We start from the raw sequence: 26,127 nt of genomic DNA, 5'->3' as shown, positions 1-26,127 counted from the left end.
AGGAGACCAGGAATCCATCGTCATCATCATAACAAATGGTGAACACTTATGGTGCACTCCTCACCTACCAAGGCCTTTCCATTCAATGCCTCACCTAATTCTCACAACCTGAGGTATTAGTCTTTCCATTTCATAGATGAAAAAACTGAGACTCAGAAATATTATAAAGCTTGCTCAAGGTCATGGGTTCCTGCCAACTCCACCAACCCATGAGAATTGTCACCTCCTTCCTTAGATATGATCATGTGTCAAACTATTGCAGGCTTTCTCCAAGGGAAGAGGCCTCTAGGAGTCCATTTCAAAGATTCACACTTGATAGGGATGGCCAGATAATCAGACTAGAAAAGGAAAGAAAAGACTGTCTGGTTAAAGGTCAACTAGACTGTGTCTGACGGTCAGCTGGAGGTGGGGGGAAGGAAGTGCGAGGGTGACTGGTTTCCTGGAACAAGTCTCAATACCATTGCAATCTATCAGAAAATTGCATAGGTGTTTTATCAGGAGCATTGATTTTCTTCCCAGAAAGAGGTTTTGAATTATATCACACACAGAAAGGGTCTGTCCCAGACCAGGTCTGGGACAATTTTTCTTTCCAAAGCTATTACAGTGAACATCATATTATATTGATATATACTATGACGATTGCAATTTAATTATGTAAAAATAACACATAATCATGGTGTCACTGTAATCCTGAGAAAGTCAGGATTAACCTATATGCCCCGCCTGTAACAGGAGCTTAACAAATGTTTAGTCAGAGAATAAATGAGTGAATGAATGAACTTTTCCGGCAAAGAAATGAGTGAACTAGATCATAGCTGCTCGCAGTGTGATCCAAACACCAGGCAGACAGGTCTTCAGACTGTTACTGGACCACAGCAAGATAAGCAGAGAAATCAGGAGTTTAGATTAGAAAGTTTTTTAGCAATTGGATAATGTCTATTGAATCTAATAATAAAAATGGGACTTGCATTTTAAGTCTTTTTTTTTTTTGGCAGTGTTGGGTCTTCACTGCTGCTCGGGCTTTCTCTAGTTGCGGCGAGCGGGGGCTACTCTTTGTTGCGGTGCACGGGCTTTTCATTGCGGTGGCTTCTCTCGTTGCGGAGAGCGGGCTCTAGGTGCGCGGGCTTCAGTAGTTGCAGCACGTGGGCTCCGTAGCTGTGGCTCGCGGGTTCTAGAGCGCAGGCTCAGTAGTTGTGGCGCACGGGCTTAGTTGCCCTGTGGCATGTGGGATCTTCCCGGACCAGGGCTTGAACCTGTGTCCCCTGCATTGGCAGGCGGATTCTTAACCACTGAGCCACCAGGGCAGTCCCGTATGTCTTTTTTTTACTTCATTTTTTTCCTTTGTCTTTCCTTCTCTGTCCTCCTCCTCCTCCTTCTTCTTCTTCTTGGAATTTATTGTACTTTTAAGCAGTATTTGTCTGCAATGGTTGGAAATAAAGAAAAAGAAAAGGTCTTTTACCACAGTTTTTTAATCAGAAGATCACAGACCCACTGGAAAGGCCAGATGACTTTCTCACATGAAAAGTTCCATTCTGAAAACCTCCTGGAAGAGAAGAGACCCTGAGTCCATCCTACACAAACCTCCAGCCATTCAACTCTAACAACAGACTTACCCAAGGTGACTGTCATTCTTTGGAGGGGAGGGAAATAGAGGCGTCCATTCAAGGGTCCTCGTCAAACAGCTTCTTAGAGCCATGCCATTGCTTGGAGGCTCAGCTGCCCTCATGCCCTCCTCCCTCCCCCACCCCCCAACTTCAGAACGAACCAGGGAGAATCAGAGACGTTAGCATCAAAGCAGAGCAAAATCCGAGGCTCTGTGTTGTGGCAGGATGGGGGTTTTCTTCCCCTCTCACCCCTCTTTCCTTCCTCCCCAAGGCCCCCTCCCAGCCCTTCCTGGGAGGGAGTCTGGTAAAATGAAAGAAAGTGACTGTGAGAGCCTAACACCAAATAGTTCTGTCTGACAGTTGTCAATAGTAACCAAAGAAAGGTGTGTTTGTTTTATAGCTGTTTCACTCTGAAGGGCTTAAGCCTCCACTGGGACCTTCTACATGGAGCCCAAGGCTGCGGGAAGGGCTGAGAAGGTAGAAGAAGATGGGTTTTGCGGGAGATGGGGGGGGTGTCTGTTGGGGGAAGATGGTCGGAGAAGACCAGAGAAAGAACAGCTGGATGGATGATCGTCAAACTCTGTGATGAACTTACAGGTGACTTGATAGTGAAGTCAAGAACTCTCTGGACTTCACACCTGTCATACTAAGACTTTTCTTTCTAGGACTGGATGTTCCTACAGGCCCTCCAGTTTTGTAACCGAGGAGCTGGAGTGTGGAACCAAATAGGTGGAACCATTCTTGGAAGTGTGGTGTCAGGAGCACAGGCTTGGGCCAGATTGCCTGGACTGAATCTTGACTCTGACACATGCTAGGTGACTGACCTTGGGTAAGTTTCCTCATCTGTAAAATGGGGATGATAATATTAACTTCATCTTGAGTGCTTACAAGAAAATAAATTAACATACACAAAGCACATAGTGCCAGATATATCTGTGGTTTTTACTACAACTTTAAGCAAGGCCACACACACACACACACACACACACACACACAAATTTCCCATACACAGTTCAATACATGCCCATAGATGCAATTAACAAACATTTGGTTACAGGTTCCTTGGAAAAATCTGGAATAGTTACCATGCTGCCTTTACATACAACAGCGTAAGAGTATGTATATTCATTAACATGCTAACATAGAAAGCTGTTCACAATATAGTAAATTTTAAAAAGTAGATTGGAAATCAGATTTTACTATATGATCCTATTTTTTCAAAAATACATGCGTAAGTGTATAAGAAAAATTCTGTAGGGGTAAATACAAAAAATGATGTAACAGTGATTTTAATTATTGTCTTTTGCTTTGCTGTTTTTTTCTAATTTTTTAAACAATAAGCAGGGCTTCCTGGTGGCGCAGTGGTTGAGAGTCCGCCTGCCAATGCAGGGGACGCGGGTTCGTGCCCCGGTCCGAGAGGATCCCACGTGCCGCGGAGCGGCTGGGCCCGTGAGCCATGGCCACTGGGCCTGTACGCCTGGAGCCTGTGCTCCGCAGCGGGAGGGGCCACAGCAGTGAGAGGCCCACGTACCGCAAAAAAAAAACAAACCAATAAGCATGCAATATTTGTATAATCTGGGGGGACAGATATAGAAATACATATCTATGTAAAGAATGTCTTTCCTCTATGACTGTTTTAACCTGTCACAACCAGGCTGGCTTGCAAATTTCCCTTCTGAGTATTTGGGTGGAAGAAGGGAGAGCCTCTCTCAGATTCCCCCTGAGCCCATGAAGGCCCAGCTCTGAGTTGTTCAGGGCTCATAGCTCTGGCTGCTGAGCTTGTTAATAACACACAAGGCAGCGCTGCTGGCTGGCTGCTGTGTCCTGTGTCTTCCTGCACTCCTACCGTTGCTGGTTTCATGTGTTGGCCTTTCCCTCTGACATTTTCTTTTTTTTTTAATCACCTGCCAGTGCCTCTGACGTTTTAAGCAAAGGGTAAACCTTTAAACTTCCATCGTTGAAACCTGAAACTAGGTAGATAGAGGCTGGGAGGTTTGAGGCCTGAGGGAAGATAGAAGAGCTCCTGGGAGCTGAGACCTGGCTTTCAAGGTCCCAGCTTTGCCTGCAGCCAGCTGTGTGTCCTTGGGCAACTTGGAGAGTCAGTTCTCTCATCTGCAAAGTGATGAGCTTGTGTTAAATCCTCCCTGAGTTTTCTTCCAGCTCCAAAAATGTGGGTCTAATAATAGCACATAATAATATAATAATAGTAATAATATATAATACAATATAATATATTATATAAACATTGATACTATATAGTATAATAATTATAATAATTTAACAAAAATAATAGAGAAACGGAAGAAAATGTTCCAGCCATGTTGATTTATATATTATACTCTCAATGGAAGTATACACACTAACAGAAGGAGAGAAAAAAATTAGTGTGAGTTTGCAGGCAGTATCCAGAGAATTAATGCAAATATGGTTTAGACCTAGATTAACAGATAATTTCCCTCTTTCAGACTTTTCCATTTGTTGATCAGAGACAACCACATAGCAATTTCCAATTTTTTAAAAACACGTTATGATAATAAGAATGATAATATTGACGGCCAGGGCTTAGAAACAGAGACCTCTCTTCTGGTCAGTAACTGTGTGCACGGCCTGGACATGTCACATCGCCTTCCTGGGCCTCATCTTTCTCATTTCTTCTTCACAGGGTCGTCTTGAGCCTCAGATGAAAGCTTAGTGGCATGGAAAAAGGGGAGTTTGGAGCCAAGAGATCCCGAGTCTGCCAAGTGTCAGTTAAGTGCGCATAGATGAGTCATTTAACCTTCCAGAGCCTTAGCTTCCTTGCCTGTAAAATGGGCCAAATAATAATAACCCACAGCATTGTTGTGAGGTCATGGGAGACAACATACACAAAGTACTTGATTGTTTAGAGAGTGCTAAGCAAATACTGGCAATTAGTACCAGAAGACATGGAAAAGCACTTTGGACACTTTTAAAGTGCTGTATGAATGGATGTGTGTGATGGTGATAATAAGGATTGATTTACTCAAGAAACAGAGGTCAGGGCTTCCCTGGTGGCGCAGTGGTTGAGAGTCCGCCTGCCGATGCAGGGGACACGGGTTCGTGCCCCGGTCCGGGAAGATCCCACATGCCGCGGAGTGGCTGGGTCCGTGAGCCATGGCCGCTGAGCCTGCGCATCCGGAGGCTGTGCTCTGCAACGGGAGAGGCCACAGCAGTGAGAGGCCCGTGTACCACAAAAAAAATAAAATAAAAATAAAATAAAAAAGAAATAGAGGTCAGCATCTACTATGGGCACGGCACCATTTCAGATGCTGGAGCAACCAAAGACAGGTGACAGGGGTACCTAGCTGCAGAGGGAAATGATGAAGAGGAGGAGAAAAGAGGGAAAGAGATGTAGTTGAGAAGTACATACATGCAGTGATTTATTGGGGGCTTTCTGAAAACTTAATAAAAAAACATTGCCAATCAAAATCCTCAGTAAATCTTTAGTTCCCTGAGATGACAGCTTTACCACCCAACAACTGCTCTTTGGTTAATTCCAGTGACTCACTCGTAAATTGCACCCCTCCTGTTTCCATCAGGGTGAAACTTCCACAGAGCAAAGACAGATTAGGGCAACTTACTATGTTCTATTTAAACAACACAGCCATAAAGAGCAAGCACTGCAACTGCATCAGTAGATGGGCTCTAGCATGCTGTAACCTTGCTGTTTCTCACGCCTGTGCTACCACGCCCACACACATATTCTTGGAATTGCTCTACAAGTCCCAGCAGGCAAGCTTTTGGCTCCACTTTGAGTCCTATCTAGACCCTGAGTTCTAGTCATTTCCTTCCTTGTTTTCAGAATCTGTTGGAAACCACTTGCCTGTGTAAACCCCAGCTTCTGTAAATCATGTCACTTTTCTGTGCCAGTCTCTTCTAATCCATCCTTTGGAACAGCCCTAACCCAACAGTCAGGTGGGTTGGAATCCCCCAAGTCAGTCACTTCTGGAGGGAAATGGGTATTGAACACTGATTGTTGTGAAAAGCTGTGTGTCCCTTTTTTGAGGCCAGCAGAGAAAAAGTTAAGCCTGCTTTCTTTTTCAGAGGGGTGGTTTATTTTTATTTATTTATTTTTTTGCTGTACGTGGGCTTCTCACTGTTGTGGCCTCTCCCATTGCGGAGCACAGTCTCCGGACGCGCAGGCTCAGCAGCCATGGCTCACGGGCCCAGGTACTCCGCGGCATGTGGGATCTTCCCGGACCGGGGCACGAACCCATGTCCCCTGCATCGGCAGGCGGACTCCCAACCACTGAGCCACCAGGGAAGCCCGGGGTGGTTTATTTTTAAATGATGCAGTCTGTCTACATCAGCCAGGCTTCTCCTCAATTAAGAGGATAAATTACCAAGTGTCCTCCCTCCCTTTTCCTAATTTATTTCCTTATAGTACTGATCACCCATCCATATTTATCAGATTTGTTTACATAATTATTATCTGCCCATACACAGCTATCCCTACCTAACTAGATCCTAAACTCCACAAAAGCAGCAGCTTTGGCTATTTGCAGTCTTGTTGCTAAGAAGGTCACGGTCCAATGGGGGAATGGAAACATGAACACATAATTATGAAACAATATTGTAAATCCAGCGATGGAGAGATGCTCGGATCGATGTCTCTTTTAGTGACGTCCTCTACTTTCTTTGAATCACACCCTGAGAGAACGCAAGAAGCCTAGTATCACCCCTGAAAGAACAAAAGGAGCCTAGTAAATGCTGAATGAATAAATAAGATAAAGGATTCTCTGTTGATCCCTTCTGTAAGGCACTGAAAGGCACCTGCTTTGTGCTAAGAAAAAATACTGCAAATTATAGAGTACAGGAAACCTGGATTGAAAAGTGAGCTTATAAAAAGTGAACAAGTAAAACCAAACCTCTCTGCTCTCATGAAGCTTAGAGAAAGAACACCCAAAGTGTGGTAGGGAGAGTGAGGTGGGCTGAGTCTGCCACCAGCTCATAGAGCTTTGGGAAGGTCATTTAACTGTCCCCAGATCTTAACGTCTTCATCCACTAAAGATCAGGATCCTCCCAGCTCTGAGGGAGGATGACAATTGAATGATAGAGCTACCATTTATTGAAAACTTGCTATGTGCCAGACATAGTGCAGACTTTACCTGTATTCATTCTTTTCTTTAATCCTCACCACCCTGTGATGTTATTTTCTCCATTTTACAGATGAGGAAATTGATGTACAGAGAGGCTAGTTAACTTGAACAAGCCTGCAAAGCTACTGAGGGGCAGAGCTGAAATTCTGGAAATTTGACTGTACAACCTGAACTTTAAAAAAAAATTTTTTTTTTTGGCCACACCGTGCGGCATGTGGGATCTTAGCTCCCTGACCAGGGATCAAACCTGGGCCCTTGACAGTGAGAGCATGGAGTCCTAACCGCGGACCACCAGGGAAGTCCTTAAAAACCTTTTAAAATTATGAATTATATCAGGCACACAAAAGAGTGTATAAAACACATAGGAATATTTTTGAAGAATAAATAACAGAAAAAATTAAATGATCATTCTTGTACCCACTTCCCAAACTTAAGAAATAGAACAATACCTGTGACATCCCTGGGTGACCCTGCTCAGTTGTATTCCCTTATCTCCCTAGGAGAGGTAACCGCTTAATTAAATGCTGTGTTAATCATTCCCATGCTTTAAAATGTTTTTGACCCTAAGTATTGTATTGTTAAGCTTTGCTTGCATTTGAACTTCACTTAAATGCAATCATAATACATATATTATTTGACTACTTGCTTTTTTCTCAATATTGTCTACGTTAATTTATATTGATACATACAGCTACAGTTCATTCATTTTCATTGTTGCATAGTATTCTATGTGAGAATATACCAAAATTTATTTAGCCATTCTCTCTTGATTACATTGTGTTGTTTGTAGTTTTTGCTATTATCTACAATGCTACTAAGAACGTTTACATACAGGTCTCCCGGGAAGTCTATGTAAGTATATCTCTAGGGCATGAAATGTCTAGGTCAAGGGTATAGGATATTCAATACTACTAAGTAATGCCAAAATGTTATATCAACTTATATGCCCACAAGAAGCATATAAGGTTTCCTATTGTTTCATACCCTTGCCAGTGCCTCATAGTCATACTTTTTAATTCTCCGCCAATATGGTAGTAGGAAAATGATATCTCATTGTGGATTTTGTTTGCATTTCCCTGCTACTGGTGAGATTGAGCACCTTTTCTATTGTTTATTGGTTATGCATATTTCTTTTTCTGAGAAATGTGCATTTTTAAAATTGGGCTGTTTTTCTTGATGATTCATAGTAGTTCTTTATATATTATGGATAAAAGCTTCTTAATATAAATATGTCATTAGAAACCCCACAATTCTTGAACTTTGCCCTCCCAGAACTATTCTTTTGCATATTCAGATTAGAATTAATCAGCACACTCCTTTCTCTTCCAAGCAAATAGAAGTAGAGAGTGATATTTCTTGGCTTTTGAGGCTCAGGATAGGAGAGTTAGCCAGGCTGCCAAACCCATATCCTTCAGAAGAGTTATGTGTACTCACTTACTACCAGAACATATAGATGACTTTTAATATTTGGTGAGTATATCAGTCAGAATTCCATAGGAAACCAAATTTATTCCAGATGGTTCAGATGAAGAGATCTGAATGAAGGCACTACTTGTAGAGGTCTGGGTTAACACAGGAGGGATGTTGCTGCATCCCAAGACTAGCACCAGCAGGAAGCCATTACTTCCTACAGGACGGAGAGGCAGACAGAGGAAGTACCATCCTGGGGCCCCATGAAAGCTGGTGATGTGGAGGAGAAGCTGCTCAGCAGGTGGGAGGGATTCACAGCTATGGACAGATAAGCATCACCCAAGCAGGAAAGAAGTAGGAAAAAACACCCAACTATTCTCTCCTCCTACCCTCTGACTTCCAGCCAGAGTCTCCCACCAGCTGCATCCAAGTAGAAGCCAGCCAGGAAGAGTTCCTGGGTGATGCAGCCCACAGGGTTAGCCTCCCAGCCACAGGGGAGGGCAGCCAAGGGTGGAAAATGGGAGTGGGAACAGGCAGCAGAGACCACCATGGCAGTGGGATAGGAACCACCTGAGACTTTTTCATAGGAAAAGTGACAAAAGGAAGTGCATGAAGGAAGGCTGCCAAGCCCTAATCATTAGCGTGTAACAGGGATCATTCTCGCCATCTTAGCTAAGTTAGCGAGTGTAATGAACATTAAATATAATTCACCATATAATTTTTAGCTGGTCAAGTTTAATTAAACCAAAATTACATAGTAAAACTGGGATGTTCTGAAAAGTAACTGTACAAGGGCAATATCTCCATATATCAGTCTGAGCCTCAGTTGCTTATCAACAGAAAGAGAATAATATCTACCTTATGAGCATGTTCTGAGGATTCAATGACATGGTGTATGTAAAGTGCCTAGCACAAAGCTGGAGCCAGTAGGAATCAAATGTAGTTTTGTTTCCACTATCATTACGTGTCATTTTACTCATCTTGCTCTATCTAGCACTGCTACAAATGGCACCTGCTTCTGTGTAGGTTTCCCATCGTGTGGCCCACTATCAACAAGTTCTAGAATATTCTGATCTGATCTAGAATGTTCAGCCTATGTATCTGCATAGAGGTCCACCAAAACCGTAACGACACATCCATTTGAACAATAGTTCACAGATATAAAGCTGTTATTGTATGAATACTATTGCACGAATTCTTAGAGGAATCCAGGAATTACTGTTTTAAGTTAAGGAAATTGAGGCTGAAAGACACATGACCCAGACTTTGTGACTCCAAAATATGTCTGCCTCTTACTCCCCCATTATTGCTGTCTATCTACCATTAAGGATTATGTCCCATGTCAGGATATATTTTAGAATCGACCAAAACATGAACTTTAGGTTGAATCAAGTACTCTTTAGGAACTTTACGTTACAAGTAATTTCTGTGGCTTGTTTTATCTTTTCTGGTGAAAAACTGCTCAGGATCTTGGCTAGTGATTAATGTTTCTTTGCTTTATCAGAAGAGATACAGCCTGAGGGAAAATAGGACCCTACCCTTGAGTTGCTCTGATCTGACTCAACCCATAAGATAGTCTTCTCGGCACTGGGGATGAACACTTGCAGATGCCCTGTCCCCTCCATCGTATCGTAACCCTATAGATGTGCCACACTGGAACCCTTTCATCCCATCTCATGATGGGTAAAGTGCCCTTCCTTGGTACCAAATCCTTAAAAGGAAAGAACCGGGCTTTCCTCTCCCCTGTCACTCCCTCATTCAAAGGAGATACCTGAAACCTGAGGCGTGGAAAAGTGAAATAAGAAAAAGAGAATTTTTTCCAAGGTTTTTAAAGCGTCAAATCATGATGTATTTCATTTCTGCCAATTCACATGCAGTCAACCTATAAAATTATACTTAAAAGCCAAGGTTTAAAGCAGACACTTTGCAAATGATGGTGCTCTGTGACTTAGGTGGGTCCCTTTCTTATTGCCAGAAACAAAAATAAAAGGGGAAGATAAAGATCAGACTGGGAATATTTTATTAAAACTACAGGGACTAGTAGGGTTGGGGCCTGCAAGGTTACATGAGATGAGATGTGGCAAAACCATACAGCTGGGCTGCTCTGGGCGGAAGTGGGGCACAGTGGTCTTGAGCACAGCTTTGGAGTCTGACAGACCCACTCGAGACTCCTGATGCTGCCACTCACCTGCTGCGCCAGGCCTCAGTTTCCCCGTGTAAGGTGCTGCTCACCCCACATGGTGAGATAACACACGCTCAGGTGCTTAGCACAGGGGTCAGCACATCTGGAGCCCTCCGCAAACTATCACCGTTGGGATGCCTTCTGCTTTCTTGTCGCTCAGCCTCATTTCATCACACTAGCTTCGGCCGCCCCATTAGTCAGTACAAAGTAAAGCAGAGTAGGATGAGCTACCCACTCAAACCAACCCTTTCACGTAAACAAGAGCATATTTAATGTTGCTATTTGGCATGGTTAGAAATCAGCGTACAATAGTCTACAAAAAGGCACTGAAAGTTTTGAAGGGGAAGAAACATAGCCTGAGTCGAGGCAGGATAAATAGATAAACAGCCATGTAGAACATACACTGCATGGATTCTAACAAAATGACTCATTTTTGCTTCTTCCCCACCCCTGTCCCCCACCCCCCAGGGCTGCTGGAGGTCTGCTTCATTCCCATAAGCACTTTGCGGCACGTCAGCCCAATTCTTGTCCTTCTCTCCAATTCAGTTCAACACAACTTTGTTTCGCTATGCTTCTTTCCCTGAGCTGGGCCCTGGGAACACCGAGATGAACAGGAGGTGGCCCAGCCTTCAAGAATGATCGTCTAGTAGGGGAGACAGATGCCAGCGGGCCACAGTTTCTGCCAGGTCCCATTGCTGGAGAGGGTTTACACGTGATTCCTGTTCTCAGGTGTGAGGGTTCCCAGAGACAGCCTTTAAGCTTGGCTCCAGCCAGCAAGCAGAGGGCTCATCTGTGGCCCAGATGAAGGCAAAGTCATTTGACCACGCCCTCTATGACCTTCCCTTCCTCCACCGCTTCCACCGTGGAATCACCACCTCTTCCCTCACTTAGAATCAGTTATCTGGGCCCTTCCCATTTTCATATCCCAGCCCCTGCCAATCTCCCTTCAACAAGAAAGAAGGAAAAGCTTTGGGACAACCAATGTTAGTCATTAGAAATTTATTCCTGCTATCATGTTAAATACCGCCTACCTTAGACAGGCCCTGAAGGAAAATCTGCAGAAGTTATTTAAGACCATTTGCAATTGTTGGAGAAGAGGAGGCGGGTCAACAGGGATATCACAAGGAGATGCGCTCCCATCGCCTCCCCTGCCTGGCCAGCTTTGAAGCCCTCCAACCCTCTGGATGCCCAACATAGACAGCTGGATATAGTAGCTCTCAAGTCAAGGGACACAGGTGACACAGAGCTGAGGATGAGCTGTGGGACTGGAGAGCTGGCGCTGTCTGGGCGAAGGCAGATATGTCAGCCCCAGAGGATTGAGGGAACCTTGGACGCAGAGACTCAGACCCTGGTCCCAGCCCTTTTCCTGAATGTGGATGGGAGAAGAGGAAAAAGAGAAGGCAGTGTGGAGATGAGCACACATTTGATTTTGACATCTATTATAGCTATAAAGAATTGACCACATAAGGAAACTGAAAAATTAGTTTGGTTATGTCAGCATAGGTCTAATCATAGTCATTTATGCCAACTGCCTTACCATTGGTGTGTAATGGCATGTTACACCAAACCAATGATGTACTTTCATAAACGTGGTTCAGAGTAGTTATAGGTTTTGATTAGGTGAGTAAATGAAACGCTTGGGTTCCAGCCTTCACGATTTCTTAATTTACATAGTCCTCTGTTCTCAGCTTTCACAGATGGTCAATACCATTGCTTTTAAGCTATTAGACAGAATGGTGGTTGGGGGTTGGAGGGATGTCCCTATTGATTCAGTATTTCCCTTGGGAAATTTTTATTATCTAAGCAATTGCTGTATAGTTTTCCTGTTCCCTGTGCTGGGAATTTGTGATTTTTTTTTCCCACTCAGGTGTTTCATATTCATGAAATAGTAAAAGCTATAAATTCCCTTAAATACATACATATACCTGTAGACACCATCCCAATTATTCTGATGAGGTCCTAAAATTAATGAATTATGTTGCCATGCCAGCTCAGTTTAGAGCTCAAATAACAAATTTGCTAAATCACAATTATAGAGACTTTGAGCCTGCTCTTTCACAAGACCTACGACCAGCTAGGAACCCCGGTGTCAGAAGAAGCAGGCACAAAGTGCAGTGGTCTCTGAAATGAAAGTAAGACTTCCTCGTGTCTCTTCCAAGTTCTGCTGCTATCACTGCGAGCAGTCTGATTCTCTACCTGAGAGGTTTTCCTTCAATCTGTTTTGGGGAATGACAGAAGCATACTTAGTACACAACTGGAGTTCTTTGGGTGAAAGGCAAAACCATAAGAAATGCGTTTTTAAAAAAAATAATTACAGAGACATATAATGATAGCTGTTTAAAATCATTAGGCAGTATTAAAGTATCTTATGTCATTGAACTGTATTTTATATACAACTCTGAATAACAAGTGGGTGGAAAATTAATTGCAAGGATCAGTTTACAGTAATTTTAAAATTTGATTACCTAATAAAATCTAGCTGGCAAGTGATTTCAACAAAATTACTACTTCAGATGAAAATACCGACACTACGAACACATGGCAGGGCCCTATAAGGTCGTTTCACTCATACATCAATTTCTGTTTGTCAGTAGGTAGGAAAAGACTTCCCAAGCGTGAAAACTAATTATATACCAGTGCTATTTATTTTGTTATTATTTAAATACAATGTGTCTTTAAATATGGAATTCTTTGGAAAACTCACTTCATTATCCGAAATTATGGAGACCACTTTGGTTTTATAATCGAAGGTGGAATATTCATTACAGTTTCCCAAGGGATCTTCTAACTGTAATGGGCAAAGAGTTCTTTGATAGAGTGTATTTCGTAAAAACATCCAGTAGCCAAGTCTCATCAACAACTGTATCCGAAAGGTTTCCTGCTGCTGCTCATGCTGCTTCAGGCTGCTCAGGACGTGCCCAGAAAGAGCATCGACGCTTGCTGGCTTGCCTGCTCTCCCTGTCCCAGTTAGTCTTTGCGGTAAGTGACTGCTGGGTGGAGTCTTTGGGGTTTAGAGGATCTTGCACTCGTTAACGGAGAAGAACCTCCTTCTGTTGCGTCTCCTGGCCTGGTTGATGGCAGTCCGGACGGCACACTCAAATACCTGCTGTACCCCCCGGTTGCTGAGGGCTGAACACTCCAGGTAGCCCTTGGCTCTCACCTCCTGGGCCAGTCTCTTTCCTTCTATGGCGTTGACGCAGGAAGCCCTGTGGGGCCCCACCTCCCGCTGGTCAGTCTGGGTGGCCACCACCAGCACTGGGGTGCAGGGCAGGTTGCTCCTGACTTCACCGATCCACTTGTTCTTCAGGTTCAGGAAGGAGCTATGGTTGGCCACGGAGTAGCACATCAGCACCACGTCTGCCTGCTGGTAGGACAGAGGGCGGATACTCCTGAAGGCATCATTGCCAGCTGTGTCCCAGAGACCCAGGCTGATCTGGATGCCATCCATGAAGACGTCTACACCTGTATTTTCATACACTGTGGGCTTGTAGGCCTCTGGGAAGGTCTCTGAGGTGAAGCGCACTAACAGAGAGGTTTTCCCCACAGCAGAGTCTCCCACCAACACACACTTGATGGAACTCAGCATCTTCCCAGCTCGGATTCCTAGTTACAAATTCAGAATTCCGAGGAAAAGAGCCCTCAGTGGGCTGCTGAAGCAAACGCCATTCAACAACGAGGAATGGAAACCAGATGGATTTGTGTTCTTAGGACCTCTGACAGCAATCTGCAGAATGTTACTTCATGCAGTCCATCCAAGGGAGATGCACCATCTACTTTGGAAACCTCCAAAGGCTGGTCTTCAACTGGAAAAAGAAAAAGAGGAGGAGAACTTGAGTCTTTTTTTCCTTTTTTGCTGATGGGGGAGCTTCCTCATTGGCAAACTGATTGATCAGGGGGTCCACCTCAGTGGACAAGGGTCCTCCTCCCTTGTCTAAGCCACTCTTACCCTCGGCGGGGAAAGCTTGGATCTGTTATACCCCGTACCCACGACCCCACCCAGTCAAGAAGCAGAAGCTGACCTGATCTCTAAAATCAGCCCACGGTTAAAAACACAAGCAGTTGCTCTGGTGGCAACATGAAAAAGACCACAATAGCAACCTAATGTGTGAATAAGACGTTTTCAGACTGCTCTCTCCTGGCTTCTGCTCCGAGAAGTGGAGACCACAGCTGACAGTGGTCTCTGCCACTTCAGTCTCTAATGGATCCCAGCCACTTTGGGAACTGCAAGAAAGAGCAATGTGATGAGCCGCACGTAGCGGAAGCACTTCCTTTCACTTATTGATTCATCAGCCAGTCCTTGGTTTATGTGGGAATTTGTGCTGAGGTCAGAGAGAAGAAATCACCAGAACTCTAAAAATTTGCTGTGGTTTTTCCCTTGAGGTTTTTCCAAAAATTGGCTATAGATATAATGGAAAGGGCACTGTCCTTGGCATTTTCTGCATCTGAAATCAGACTCCATTACCTATACAACGACATGGCCTTGAGCACTTTGCTTCATCACCAAGCCTCGGTTTACTCATCCGCAAAATTGTGATAGATTTAGGAACCACTTGTCAGAGATGTTGTGAGGATAAAATTGTTTCTTTCTTTTCTGAACAGCTACCTATGTAATCAGGAACTCTGCTAGGCCCCTGGTTAAACAAAATAACTTGCTTAAAAGCAACCGTATTCGGCGCCTGTCACTTAAACCGGGCCACATAAATATGACGGAATCTGAATTTCTTGAAAGGGTCAAATAAATTCTCATTCACTGCAGGTGAAAGAGCTCCAGACAATGAGATCAGCCTTGGAGACGGTGTCCCGTCTGCCAAGGGATGTCATCACAGGGCCGTCCCAGCTTCAGATGAAGGAAAGGTCTTTTGGACCAAATTTCAAAGTAAAGGTTATTAATACAATCTGGGCTTATAACCTCCTCCATTGGCAATCTTCCTGACAGATCACATGTAATGTAGGATAGACACATAGGATAGGTCTCCTTCAAAAGGTAATTTTTAAAATCACTCCTCTAAATCCAGACATTCCCCTCCAAGACATTATTATCTTTGTCTACCTACAGTCTCTGTTTAATTAGACATAATAGCCTTTACAAATGAGTTAATCAAATAAATAATTCACATGATTTTCACAAATTCATTTTTACCACACATAAGCTGGGTGACCTTGGCCAAGTTACTTAACCTCTCTGAGACTCGGTTTCTTCATAAAAATGAAAATAAGAAAAGCACATTCTTGATGGAACTGTTATAACAATTCAGTACGTGGAGAGTCTGGCTTAGCACAGAACTTGGCACATGGGATCTGTGGGCAGGCACCATACTTTTCAACTTCTACTACTATTTATTCAAAATGCCAAATATTGAATGTCCAAGCATGGGGGCTGGGACGTCAAATATTCGCCCAGACTCTATCTGAAGACTCACATCTTCATATGGAAATGATAACACAGCAATAATTTATACTTGTACTTTTACAAGACGTTGTACATTTGAGAATACTCCCTTGATTGTCTTGTGAGAAAGCCCCTTCAGAATGATAGAGCACAAAATGATAATAATAATAATTTATAAAATAAAAAAACAGAGAATTCCCTGGTGGTCCAGAGGTTAGGGCTTGGCGCTTTCACTGCCAGGGCCCAGGTTCAATCCCTGTTCAGGGAACTAAGATCCCATAAGCCGTGTGGCATGGCCAAAAATAAAAAATAATAAAAATAACAAAAAATAAATTAAAAATGAAAACAATGATAGAGCATAATACAAAACTAAGATGAAATTATGACTTTCATTGACTGATTATTATTATTGCAGATTTTAGGTTATCTGGGCTTCGATTGAATCTGTGGCTTACTTCAAAATGCTGATAAAACCCTGATATTTTTTTTAACAGATGAGCCCATGGCAGTCATCTGCCAGGGATAGCCTGTCAATGATAAAGAATACATCTAAATGTCATCCTTCTTGTAAGAGTTTTGGGCAAAGGACTTATGCTGGCAGCAGCCAATTCATTCATTAAGGAAATTGCTTTTGCCGTGAATCTAACACACTTAGATGATTAGGAAATCATTGTGCCGCTCAGCAACTCCCGCCAGCGCCTTCTCTCAACAACACTTTCGCAGCCTGGCAGGGACACCACAGCAAGAGCAGGCCCTGCTCGGGATGCGGGGCTCCACGTACTGGGGGGCTGGGGTGGTGGTAGGGGAGTGGGTGCTTCACTTTGTTTCTTTTTCTTCTGGAGAAAGAGAATCAATTCAAAAAATCTTAAGCAACTTAGTAGAGGAAAACTATAGCCACTTCTAAGCTTTATCAGTCCAAATTGTCATTCAGTTTTCTTTCTGTAATAGATATACACTTGTATATATCTTCTAAACATTCTCTCCAATTTAAAAAACTTTCTATTTCAATATAATCAACATACTTGCCAGGTTTTAGCTAAATAGCTTTCAATGTTTCAACAATTCATAATTGCACAGCTGTTCCCCACTGCTAGCAGTCTTTGAGTTACTTTCAATATTTCACAATAATTAACAAGTGTTATTTTATACATAAAATATATATTCATTTATAGAAGTTACTTTTACGTGGAAAAATTTTCTTGGGGAATACATTTACCCATATGGCATTACTGGATCAATGGGTCATTTTGTGACTTTTATTTACATTACTGAGCATCTTCTAAGGGCTGTATACATTATTCATTAGTTGTTTTCTTCGTTTTTAAAAAACGGTTGTTTGGGGCTTCCTGTGTGGCAGGCACCGTATCAGGTCCTGAGAGCGTAACAGTGAGCAAGCCTGCTTCTGTCCGCATGGAGATCAACATTTCACAACTGCAGAGACTTCAGGGGGTAGGGAGTCCTGTCACAGTCACACGGTGAGGCAATGGCAGAGGCAAAGTTAGACCTAAACAGAGGGTGACCCCAAAGCTGCAGCAGCTCCACGTGTCACCCACACCCCATAATTCCCACTGCCCTACCCAAGGCACCTCAAGTAAAACCATGCTTCCTAAGCAAACCCAGTTTCGAGACACTTTTTCCGGCCATCCCTTCCAAACAGGTCCCTACTCCGATTCTCCTCCTACAAATAAGGAGTTCTTGATATTTACAAGTGTGTTGTGTCTTGATTCGGAAACTGGTTCCACAAGTGTGTTCAGTTTGTGAAAATTCTTCAAGCTACAGACCTATGATGTGTTCACTTTTCTGTATGAAGATTAAACTTCAGGAAAAAGTATTTTTAAAAATAAGGTTACTGCCTTTGCAGGGAACATCTTCTCAAGGATTATTTTATCGTAAGTTTTTCATCTTGCAAGAATTCATTTCACTAATTCTCAACGCTACTTCAGTAATTCCCCTTAGCTCATTTCTAATTGCTATAAAAAATAATTAAATTTCTCTGAATCACAAAAAGAAATCACTTTTAAATCAGTTTATTTTTATACACAGATCATCTGTATTCCAAGTGGGTTTAATTCTGAAAGTTTGCTTGCAAGACGCTGGTTTGCAGCTTTTATTACTGTTCTCCAGAGTCAAGGTTCTAAGCAGTATTTACATTCCTAAACCTAAAGCTTATTTAATACCATTATATTTGAATTTAAATGGAATATCACTAAGCCCCGAGGCCTCTTTGAGCCAGGAGCCCTGCCCCCCTGACCCCAGGCCAAGCAGGGACCCTGGCACCCTTCCCCTCCTCTGTCCCACCCACCTTGCCCTGAATGGTCCCTTCCACTCCCACGAGCACAGTAACTGGATTGTCTCCACAGGTCTAGAGTTCTCAATTTGGTCCAAGTTCAGAGTCAAAAACAAGGCTAGTCAGCCAGGCAACGGCCCAGAGCACCATTTAAGACTCTAGAATCTCATGTCAAAACTAATAAAGTGGGCTTCCCTGGTGGCGCAGTGGTTGAGAGTCTGCCTGCCGTTGCAGGGGACACAGGTTCGTGCCCCGGTCCGGGAAGATCTCACATGCCGCGGAGCGGCTGGGCCTGTGAGCCATGGCCACTGAGCCTGCGCGTCCAGAGCCTGTGCTCCGCAGCGGGAGAGGCCACAACAGTGAGAGGCCTGCGTACCGCAAAAAAAAAAAAAACAAACTAATAAAGTGATGGGAAAATGTACCTCTCTCAAAGTAGTTGGAATTTTCTGAAAAACTGCCTGGTGTTGAGGGTGGAACCCCACGAGGCATACTCAATGGTCTCTGAACTGCTTTCTAAGGGAATTTCTTTACTGAAGGACTCATATTTTTTCAGTTGGGTATGAACATTTGGGACCCAAGCTGAATTGTTCAAGGAAAGAAAGCAAAGAGGCAAATACATGCATATCTAACCATTCTAGAATGTAATGATGCTGTAAACCAAGGTTGTCAACTATGGGTCACCTGTGGGCCAAACCCACCATCTGTTTCTGTATGGCCCACGAATTAAGAATGGTTTTTACAATTTTAATGGTTAAAAAAAATCAAAAGAACAGTATTTAATGACATGTGCATATCATATGAAATTCAAATTTGTGTCCATAAGAACATTTTTTTGGATCATAGTCATGATCTTTCATTTACAAATTTTCTATGGCTTCTTTCTTGCTACAACTCAAAGTTGCAACAGAGACTTTATGGCCCACAAAGCCTAAAATATTTACTATCTGGACTTTTACAGAAAAAGTTTGACAACTGCTGCTAAATAAAAAGAGGCAATTCAGAGTAAGAAGGAGAGCACAGACCCTGGGATCAGGCAAGCTTGGGTTTGGCCCCAACGTCTGCTGCTTACTGTGCGATCTTGGGTGAATTACTTAACGTCTCTGAGTTTTGCACCTTTGTCAATAGAGGCAGTATAGCTCAGTGATTAAGAGCCTGGACTCTGAAACCATGCTGCCTCCAAAGTCACTAAGCCTTAGCTTCTTCAACTGTAAATAGGCAATACTGATAGTATCATACAAGGTTGTTGTATGGGAATAAATGGGTAAGTGAATGTAAAACACATAGAATGGTACCTGGCACAGAGTAAGTACTATAGAACTATCTGTTATTTATCTATTTACCTTGAAGTGTTGTAAGATTATTAGAGCTAGAGCTGACATGCAGGCCCAAAGTGAGATGACTGTGAGGCCTGGGGGCCTCGGAGGGAGCCACTGGCAAACAGGAAACAAACACTGGAGGAGAGACAGGTCTGTGAGACAAGGGGACAGACAGTGTGGTGCCAGAGAGATTCCAGGAGAACCAAGGGTAATCTGGCTACATTATACAGGATGAGAATGGTGAGAAGGGAAGAAGGATGGCAGCGAGGAGAATTCTTATTCTTCCACAAACTTTGACATGAAATATTTAGTTACACACATATTCTTGTCTATGTTGTTTATAACGGGAAAAAAATTATTAAAGAACAGGTGGTTCTTGGATAAACTAATTAGTTTATTCCTGTAATCAATACGCTTTAAAATAACAGAGTACAAGTATATTAACTTAACTGACACAGGAAAAGTGTCCCTATGCTGAATGGGATAAAAGCAGTTTTCAAAATATGTACAGTATGATCCCACAGTTATGAAAACGTCTAGAGCAGTATATATACCAACATGTTAGGATGAATTGTCTATGGTCCTGAGATTGTAACTGATTCTAATTTTCTTCTCCTTGCTTCTGTGCATTTTAAAATAAAATTAAAATAAAACAAAACACATTTTAAAAGCATGAGTTCTGTGTACAATTTTGAAGCGCTTTGTGTGTGTTCCTTTGTTTTTTAAGTTTGGCTTGAAAAGGCAGAAAAGGCTGATCTGAGGGCCCTTTAAGCTAGAGAATATCTATGAGCCCCCATCATGTCCGAGACAAGAATTTTCTATATCTGTACAGCTGAATTTGTTTAAAATTCCTAGAAGCACTATCTCTGGCTTCTGGTTCTTTTTTAAGGGACAAGCTAAGCTGAGTAATTATGCCTCCTCTCACAAATGTCCTAAGCCCATCTCTTTTTCCTCCTCATTAGAGAGTTTTTGAAGTCTTTTCTATATTTTTTTAGATATTCAAAGAAGTTTGAATACGGCCTGGGTGTTTGATGACATTAAGGAACTATTGCTAATTTTGTTAGGTGATAATCACATTGTAGTCATATACTTTTTTAAAATATATTTTTTTAAATTTATTTTTGGCTGCGTTGGGTCTTTGTTGCTGCGTGTGGGCTTTCTCTAGTTGCGGCGAGCAGAGGCTACTCTTCATTGCGGTACGCAGGCTTCTCATTGCTGTGGCTTCTCTTGTTGCAGAGCATGGGCTCTAGGCGCACGGGCTTCAGTAGTTGTGGCACGCGGGCTACTAGTTGTGGCTCGCGGGCCCTAGAGCGCAGACTCAGTAGTTGCAGCGCACGGGCTTAGTTGCTTCGCGGCATGCGGGATCTTCCCAGACCAAGGTTTGAACCCATGTCCCCTGCATTGGCAGGTGGATTTTTTTAAATATATATTTATTTATTTATGGCCGTGTTGGGTCTTCGTTTCTGTGCGAGGGCTTTCTCTAGTTGTGGCAAGTAGGGGCCACTCTTCATCGCGGTGCGCAGGCCTCTCACTATTGCGGCCTCTCTTGTTGCGGAGCACAGGCTCCAGACGCGCAGGCTCAGTAATTGTGGCTCACGGGCCCAGTTGCTCCGCGGCATGTGGGATCTTCCCAGACCAGGCCTCGAACCCGTGTCCCCTGCATTGGCAGGCAGATTCTCAACCACTGTGCCACTAGGGAAGCCCCGGCAGGTGGATTCTTAACCACTGTGCCACCAGGGAAGCCCAGTCATATACATTTTTAAAGTCCTTATCAGACAGCTGAAATAAATATGATGTCTGGGATTTATTTTAGATTATTGCAGAAAAGAAAAAAAGAACTAAGGATGATGGATGAAATAAGACTGGGAAAATATTGAGAACTGTTGATGTTGAATGATGGTACATGGGGGTATGTTAGTCTATTCTCACTATTTTTATATATATTCAAATTTTTTCATGATAGAAGTTTTAAAGGGTGGGAACTTTTGTTTTCTATAGCATTTTGTCCAAGCTGTGGTTTCATTCTCATCTTTAGTTTTAGAGAAAATGAAGAAAAGTATCACTAAAAAATAAAAAGTATACTTTGCGCCTCAGTGACTTGTTCAAGTGTTTGAAGGAATGTTGTTGCATCAAATAAGTGACATAAAGGTAGACAGTGCAAAGGCTTAGAGCCTGCTTCCTGGTTGAAGAGAGATAGAGGAGAAAAAGGTGAGGATTCCCAGCCAAGTCATAAAGAGAAAGGCTTGAGTTTCAAGTACAAGCGCTACCTGCATCTCAATAAGACATCACCATCTGCCCCTGGGAAGTAAAGGCCATGGATAGAAAGTATTCTAGTCAAAGGATACTCTTGAAGTTACTTTGAGATTATGTGAACTTCCTAACTGGTATAACTATGTTCACTAACTTCCCTTGGCCCTCCTTGCCCCAATTCTGCAGAATTAGCTCTTTGCAAAACAGCAAAAAGTAATAATGAAAATAACTTAAAAAAAAAAAGAAAGAAGAGGAACTCAAGAGTGAAAATGGACTACCCACGTAAAACCAGATCACAAATCAAAGCAACTCTGAGAATGAGGAAGACCCTTGGCCCTGGGGGTCTTTCTTTTTGTCTGAAAAGGTGAAGGGGTAGAGAAGAGTTTCTACCTTCAGATTTTATGTTTTCCCCTTAGACTTAAAGTAGCTCCATCTGATCTTTACTTAATGTGAAAATATGAAATCTACCTGATACCTGGGTAGACCTCCACCAAGCCCATGGTACCTCCCAGCTCTAAATCACCACCTGTAACGAAGAAAACCATCACATCCCAGGGTTCCCTCATCCCCCCCCCCACCAGAACCACCACCACCACCACCACCACCATCATTCAACACACACACTCAAACCATTAGTGGTGAGCAACATTTCCTCCCTTATTTGCTGATCCAATCAGACTGAAGATGGCCTCCTCACTTTGGCTAATTCTTCCCCTCATTTTGTCTGAGTCATCTATACATACCATTTTTTCCTGATTATAAAAGTAGTTAATACATGTTATGGAACATTTCAAAAATACTGAACTATCTAAACGACCTAAAGGAGAAATATAGCTACCACCTAAAACCAAAAGCTGTGAGATATTAGTGTACCTTTTCCTGTTTCGTTTTTTCAGTGTCATTTTTTGCCAATACTAATATCGTACTTTATATATAGTTTGGCATCTTGCTTTTTTTATTTAACATTTACATCATAAATAGTTCTTATATCATTGAGATCCTTTGAACATAATTTTAATGACTGTCATATTTCATTATATGAACATAGCATTATTTATTGAACCAACTATTTAAATTGTTTCTAATTTTTACTATAATAACACTGAGTGAACATTTAAAAAATAAATTTGTACAAATATACAATTATTTCTTTAGTATAAATAGGTATGAGCACAATTACTGGAACAAGAAAGATGAAAAACATGGACAAATTGGTACTCCATATGTAGTATATGAGAGTTTTCATTTTATCACACTGCCATCATTGGGTATAATATTTGCCAGTTTGATCTGTTTTCATTTGCGACTAGTGAAAATTAAAATTCATCTCTTTGTTGACCACTTACATTTTTTCTTTCATAAGTCACCTACTTTGCCTACTTTTCTAGTAAGGTGGTCATCATTTCTTAAATATTTTTAAAAATCTTTTTAGAGATTAAGGATATTAATCCTCTCTTGGTTAAATAAATATGTAGCTTTTTTTCTTCATATGCTTTGCGTCCGTGAATTCTGGTAATTCCCCAAAATCCTGGTACTCCCCCATTATTGAGCAACCACTAAATAGAATGTGAAATAGCATGTCCCCTGATTGTGGAAAGAAACTTAGCATGATTAGATACCTGAAAGGTCATCTAGTTCAACCTACTCATTTTCCCACGAGGAAACCAAGGCCCAGGTTTCCTCATTTTCCCATGAGGAAACCAAGGCCCACCAAGGTGGTTTAGGTAGTGGGGGCTGACCTGAAGCCCAGAAACTGGATCACTGAGTCAGCACTCTTTCCATCTACACAGTATTTTTTCACATATATGTTATCTACATTTTATTTATTTATTTATTGCGGTACGCGGGCCTCTCACTGCTGTGGCCTCTCCCGTTGCGGAGCACAGGCTCCAGACGCGCAAGCTCAGTGGCCATGGCTCACGGGCCCAGCTGCTCCGCGGCATGTGGGATCCTCCCGGACCGGGGCATGAACCCGTGTCCCCTGCATCAGCAGGCGGACTCTCAACCACTGCGCCACCTGGGAAGCCCTGTTATCTACATTTTATATCCCATACTTAATTTCCTTAATTTAAAAATGTAAACCCTTATAGATAGCTTAGATATATGTTCCAAATTGGTGGCTTTTTACTCAGAAGATAACTCCCAGTATTAATATAAAACTATTTTTCAAACAGATGTTCTCTTTCTACTTAACTTCCTTTGAGAGATAGATCATCTCTCTTTAGGGGCAATCATTAAGGCTTCCAACATTCTCTAGAATTAGGGTAAACCCTTAATTTACAGATTGCTCAAACTGTAAAAGAAGTCAAGGTGTTTTGTTCAGGATATTTAGCCCAGAGCACTGCACGGAGTGAGGTGATTTGGTTTCAGCTTCAAAGTATAAAATTGCTGATATTCCATCATTTGCAGAGCCCAGGTTGTGAAGTTCAGGTCTTAGTTAGATTCTCATCTCTATCGTTGACTGTAAAATAACAAGAACTGTAAAATGTGGATAATAGTGAATAGTTTGAAGGATTTTTAAGGCAATTAAAAAGATTCTATCTCTCATGCCTAGCGGCATGCCTGACCCTTAGTAGATAAGGATAATAATAAACACATTGGTCAGATGTGTTTAAAGTGCTTTATGAAAATTAGCTCATTAATCATTACAACAATACTATGTGCTCGGGACTTCCCTGGTGGCGCAGTGGTTAAGAATCTGCCTGCCAATGCAGGGGACATGGATTCGAGCCCTGGTCTGGGAATATCCCACATGCCGTGGCGCAGCTAAGCCTATGCAACACAACTACTGAGCCTGCACTCTAGCGCCCGTGAGCCACAACTACTGAGCCCACGTGCCACAACTACTGAAGCCCTTGCGCCTAGAGCCCGTGCTCCACAACAAGAGAATCCACCGCAATGAGAAGCCCATGCACCACAACGAAGAGTAGCCCCCGCTTGCCGCAACTAGAGAAAGCCTGTGCGCAACAACAAAGACCCAACACAGCCAAAAATAAATAAATAAATAAAATAAAATGATACTATGTGCTCAATACATTGTTGTTATTTTACAGCTGGGGAAACTAAGGCACAGAGAAGTAAAGTAACTTGCCCAAGAGGACAAGCTAGTGAGGAGGGCTTGCCTCCAAACCCATTCACAGAGTTGTCTCTATCTCCCTTCCCACTGTGTCTCATCTGGGGGAAGCTTACCTACCTTTGCAACCTTGATGAAACTAAGCAATCTGCTGCTATCTGATGCTTGTGTGCCCCTAAAATTCATATGGTGATGGTATTAGGAGGTGGGGCCTTTGAGAAGTGATTAGGTCATGAGGGTGGAGCCCTCATCAATGGAATTAGTGCACTTATAAAGGAGCCCCAGAGAGCTCCTTTGCCCCTTCCACCATATGAGGACACAGTGAGAAGGCACCATCAGTGAATCAGGAAGCAAGCTCTCACTAGACACTGAATCTGCCAGGGCCATCATTTTGGACTCCCCAACCTCCAGAACTGTGAGAAATAAATTTCTATTGTTTATAAGCCACCTAGTCTGTGGCATTTTGTTATAACAGCTCGAATAGACTAAGACACAATCCTAAAATAAAGGCAGCAGAGGAGGAGGGAGAGCTGGAAAGACGTTTTTCAGCTGGTGGGTGTTTTCTTTCTTACTATAGGCCTTATTTCTAACAACATTTGAAAGATCTCTCCCTTAAGCAGACTCTCTCAGACACCACTGGAAGATGTACGGAAGAATGCCATCTTTGTAGAAGGCAATATGACAGAATTCAGTGGCACATTTTGTGTTTTTGACACCCGGAGCTGATCATTTTTTAACCTCCCTCATTTTAATGGCAAAATTAGCTTCAGTAATAATGTGTAAGAGTCAGGAACAATCATTATTTCCTTGACTCATTCTATAGCTTTAAAATAAACAAGTAACAATTTACAAGAAAGATAAATTTCAATTTTTAAAGTATTATTCAAGTGCAATAAAATATTTTCTGTACAAACTAAAACTTGCAATTACTGATCAGAAATATCACACTTTGCAATTTGCACTCTGCTTCACTGTTTTAAATTTAAACACAAAACTCCAAAAAGTCACATAGAATAACAGAATTGAAATAAGTCAAGTTCTGTTTCATAGTCTCTAAAATCATTGTGCTATCATTCTTTAATTCTAATGTACTGTTTAGGAATCAGTAAACAGGAATCAGGAATACGTAGTGCCATAAGGTTGGGGAATCACAATATACCCCAGAAGTCAGCTCTAATGGAATCCATACACACCCCTAAGCATTACTCTAACTTTATCACTGCCAGCACATGGTGATAATAAAAAGCAAACATCCATTGATTTTATTATTGTCTTTAAATTCTCAGCAGATGATGTACTCCCTCACTGCCTATACCTGGAGTGGACCCCTTCTACCCCCATGTCCTTGGTATATCCCTGCTAGTAGCTATCAAAATTTTAAATGCATGTACCTTTTAACCCAGCAATTCTAACTCTTTAAACCCATTGTCTTGTTGTACCTATACAAGTAGTCAAGAAATATGTGCAAGAATTTCATTGCAGGACTTCCCTGGTGGCAC

At 42.4% G+C, this 26,127-nt stretch overlaps 1 protein-coding gene across 5 annotated transcripts in view; it reads right to left on the bottom strand.

Annotated features, from left to right (window-relative positions):
• Positions 1–833: 833 nt before the first annotated feature.
• Positions 834–26,127, bottom strand: part of RHOH (ras homolog family member H) — a 49,129-nt gene continuing 23,835 nt past the window's right edge. For 3 of the 5 annotated variants that reach the window (XM_022565578.3, XM_022565565.3, XM_022565586.3), the window contains one exon: positions 10,135–14,116. In XM_022565578.3, the coding sequence (XP_022421286.2) occupies positions 13,324–13,899 (576 nt within the window). In that variant the 5' untranslated portion in view covers positions 13,900–14,116 and the 3' untranslated portion in view covers positions 10,135–13,323. The other 2 variants (XR_002643452.3, XR_002643453.3) reach the window with 2 other exon arrangements.

The sequence above is a fragment of the Delphinapterus leucas genome, chromosome 5 (assembly GCF_059928025.1).
Source record: "Delphinapterus leucas isolate spDelLeu-1000000601 "Yukka" chromosome 5, BTC_Dleu_Yukka2, whole genome shotgun sequence".
NCBI lineage: Eukaryota > Metazoa > Chordata > Mammalia > Artiodactyla > Monodontidae > Delphinapterus > Delphinapterus leucas.
This window is presented reverse-complemented; position numbering and strand designations above follow the sequence as displayed.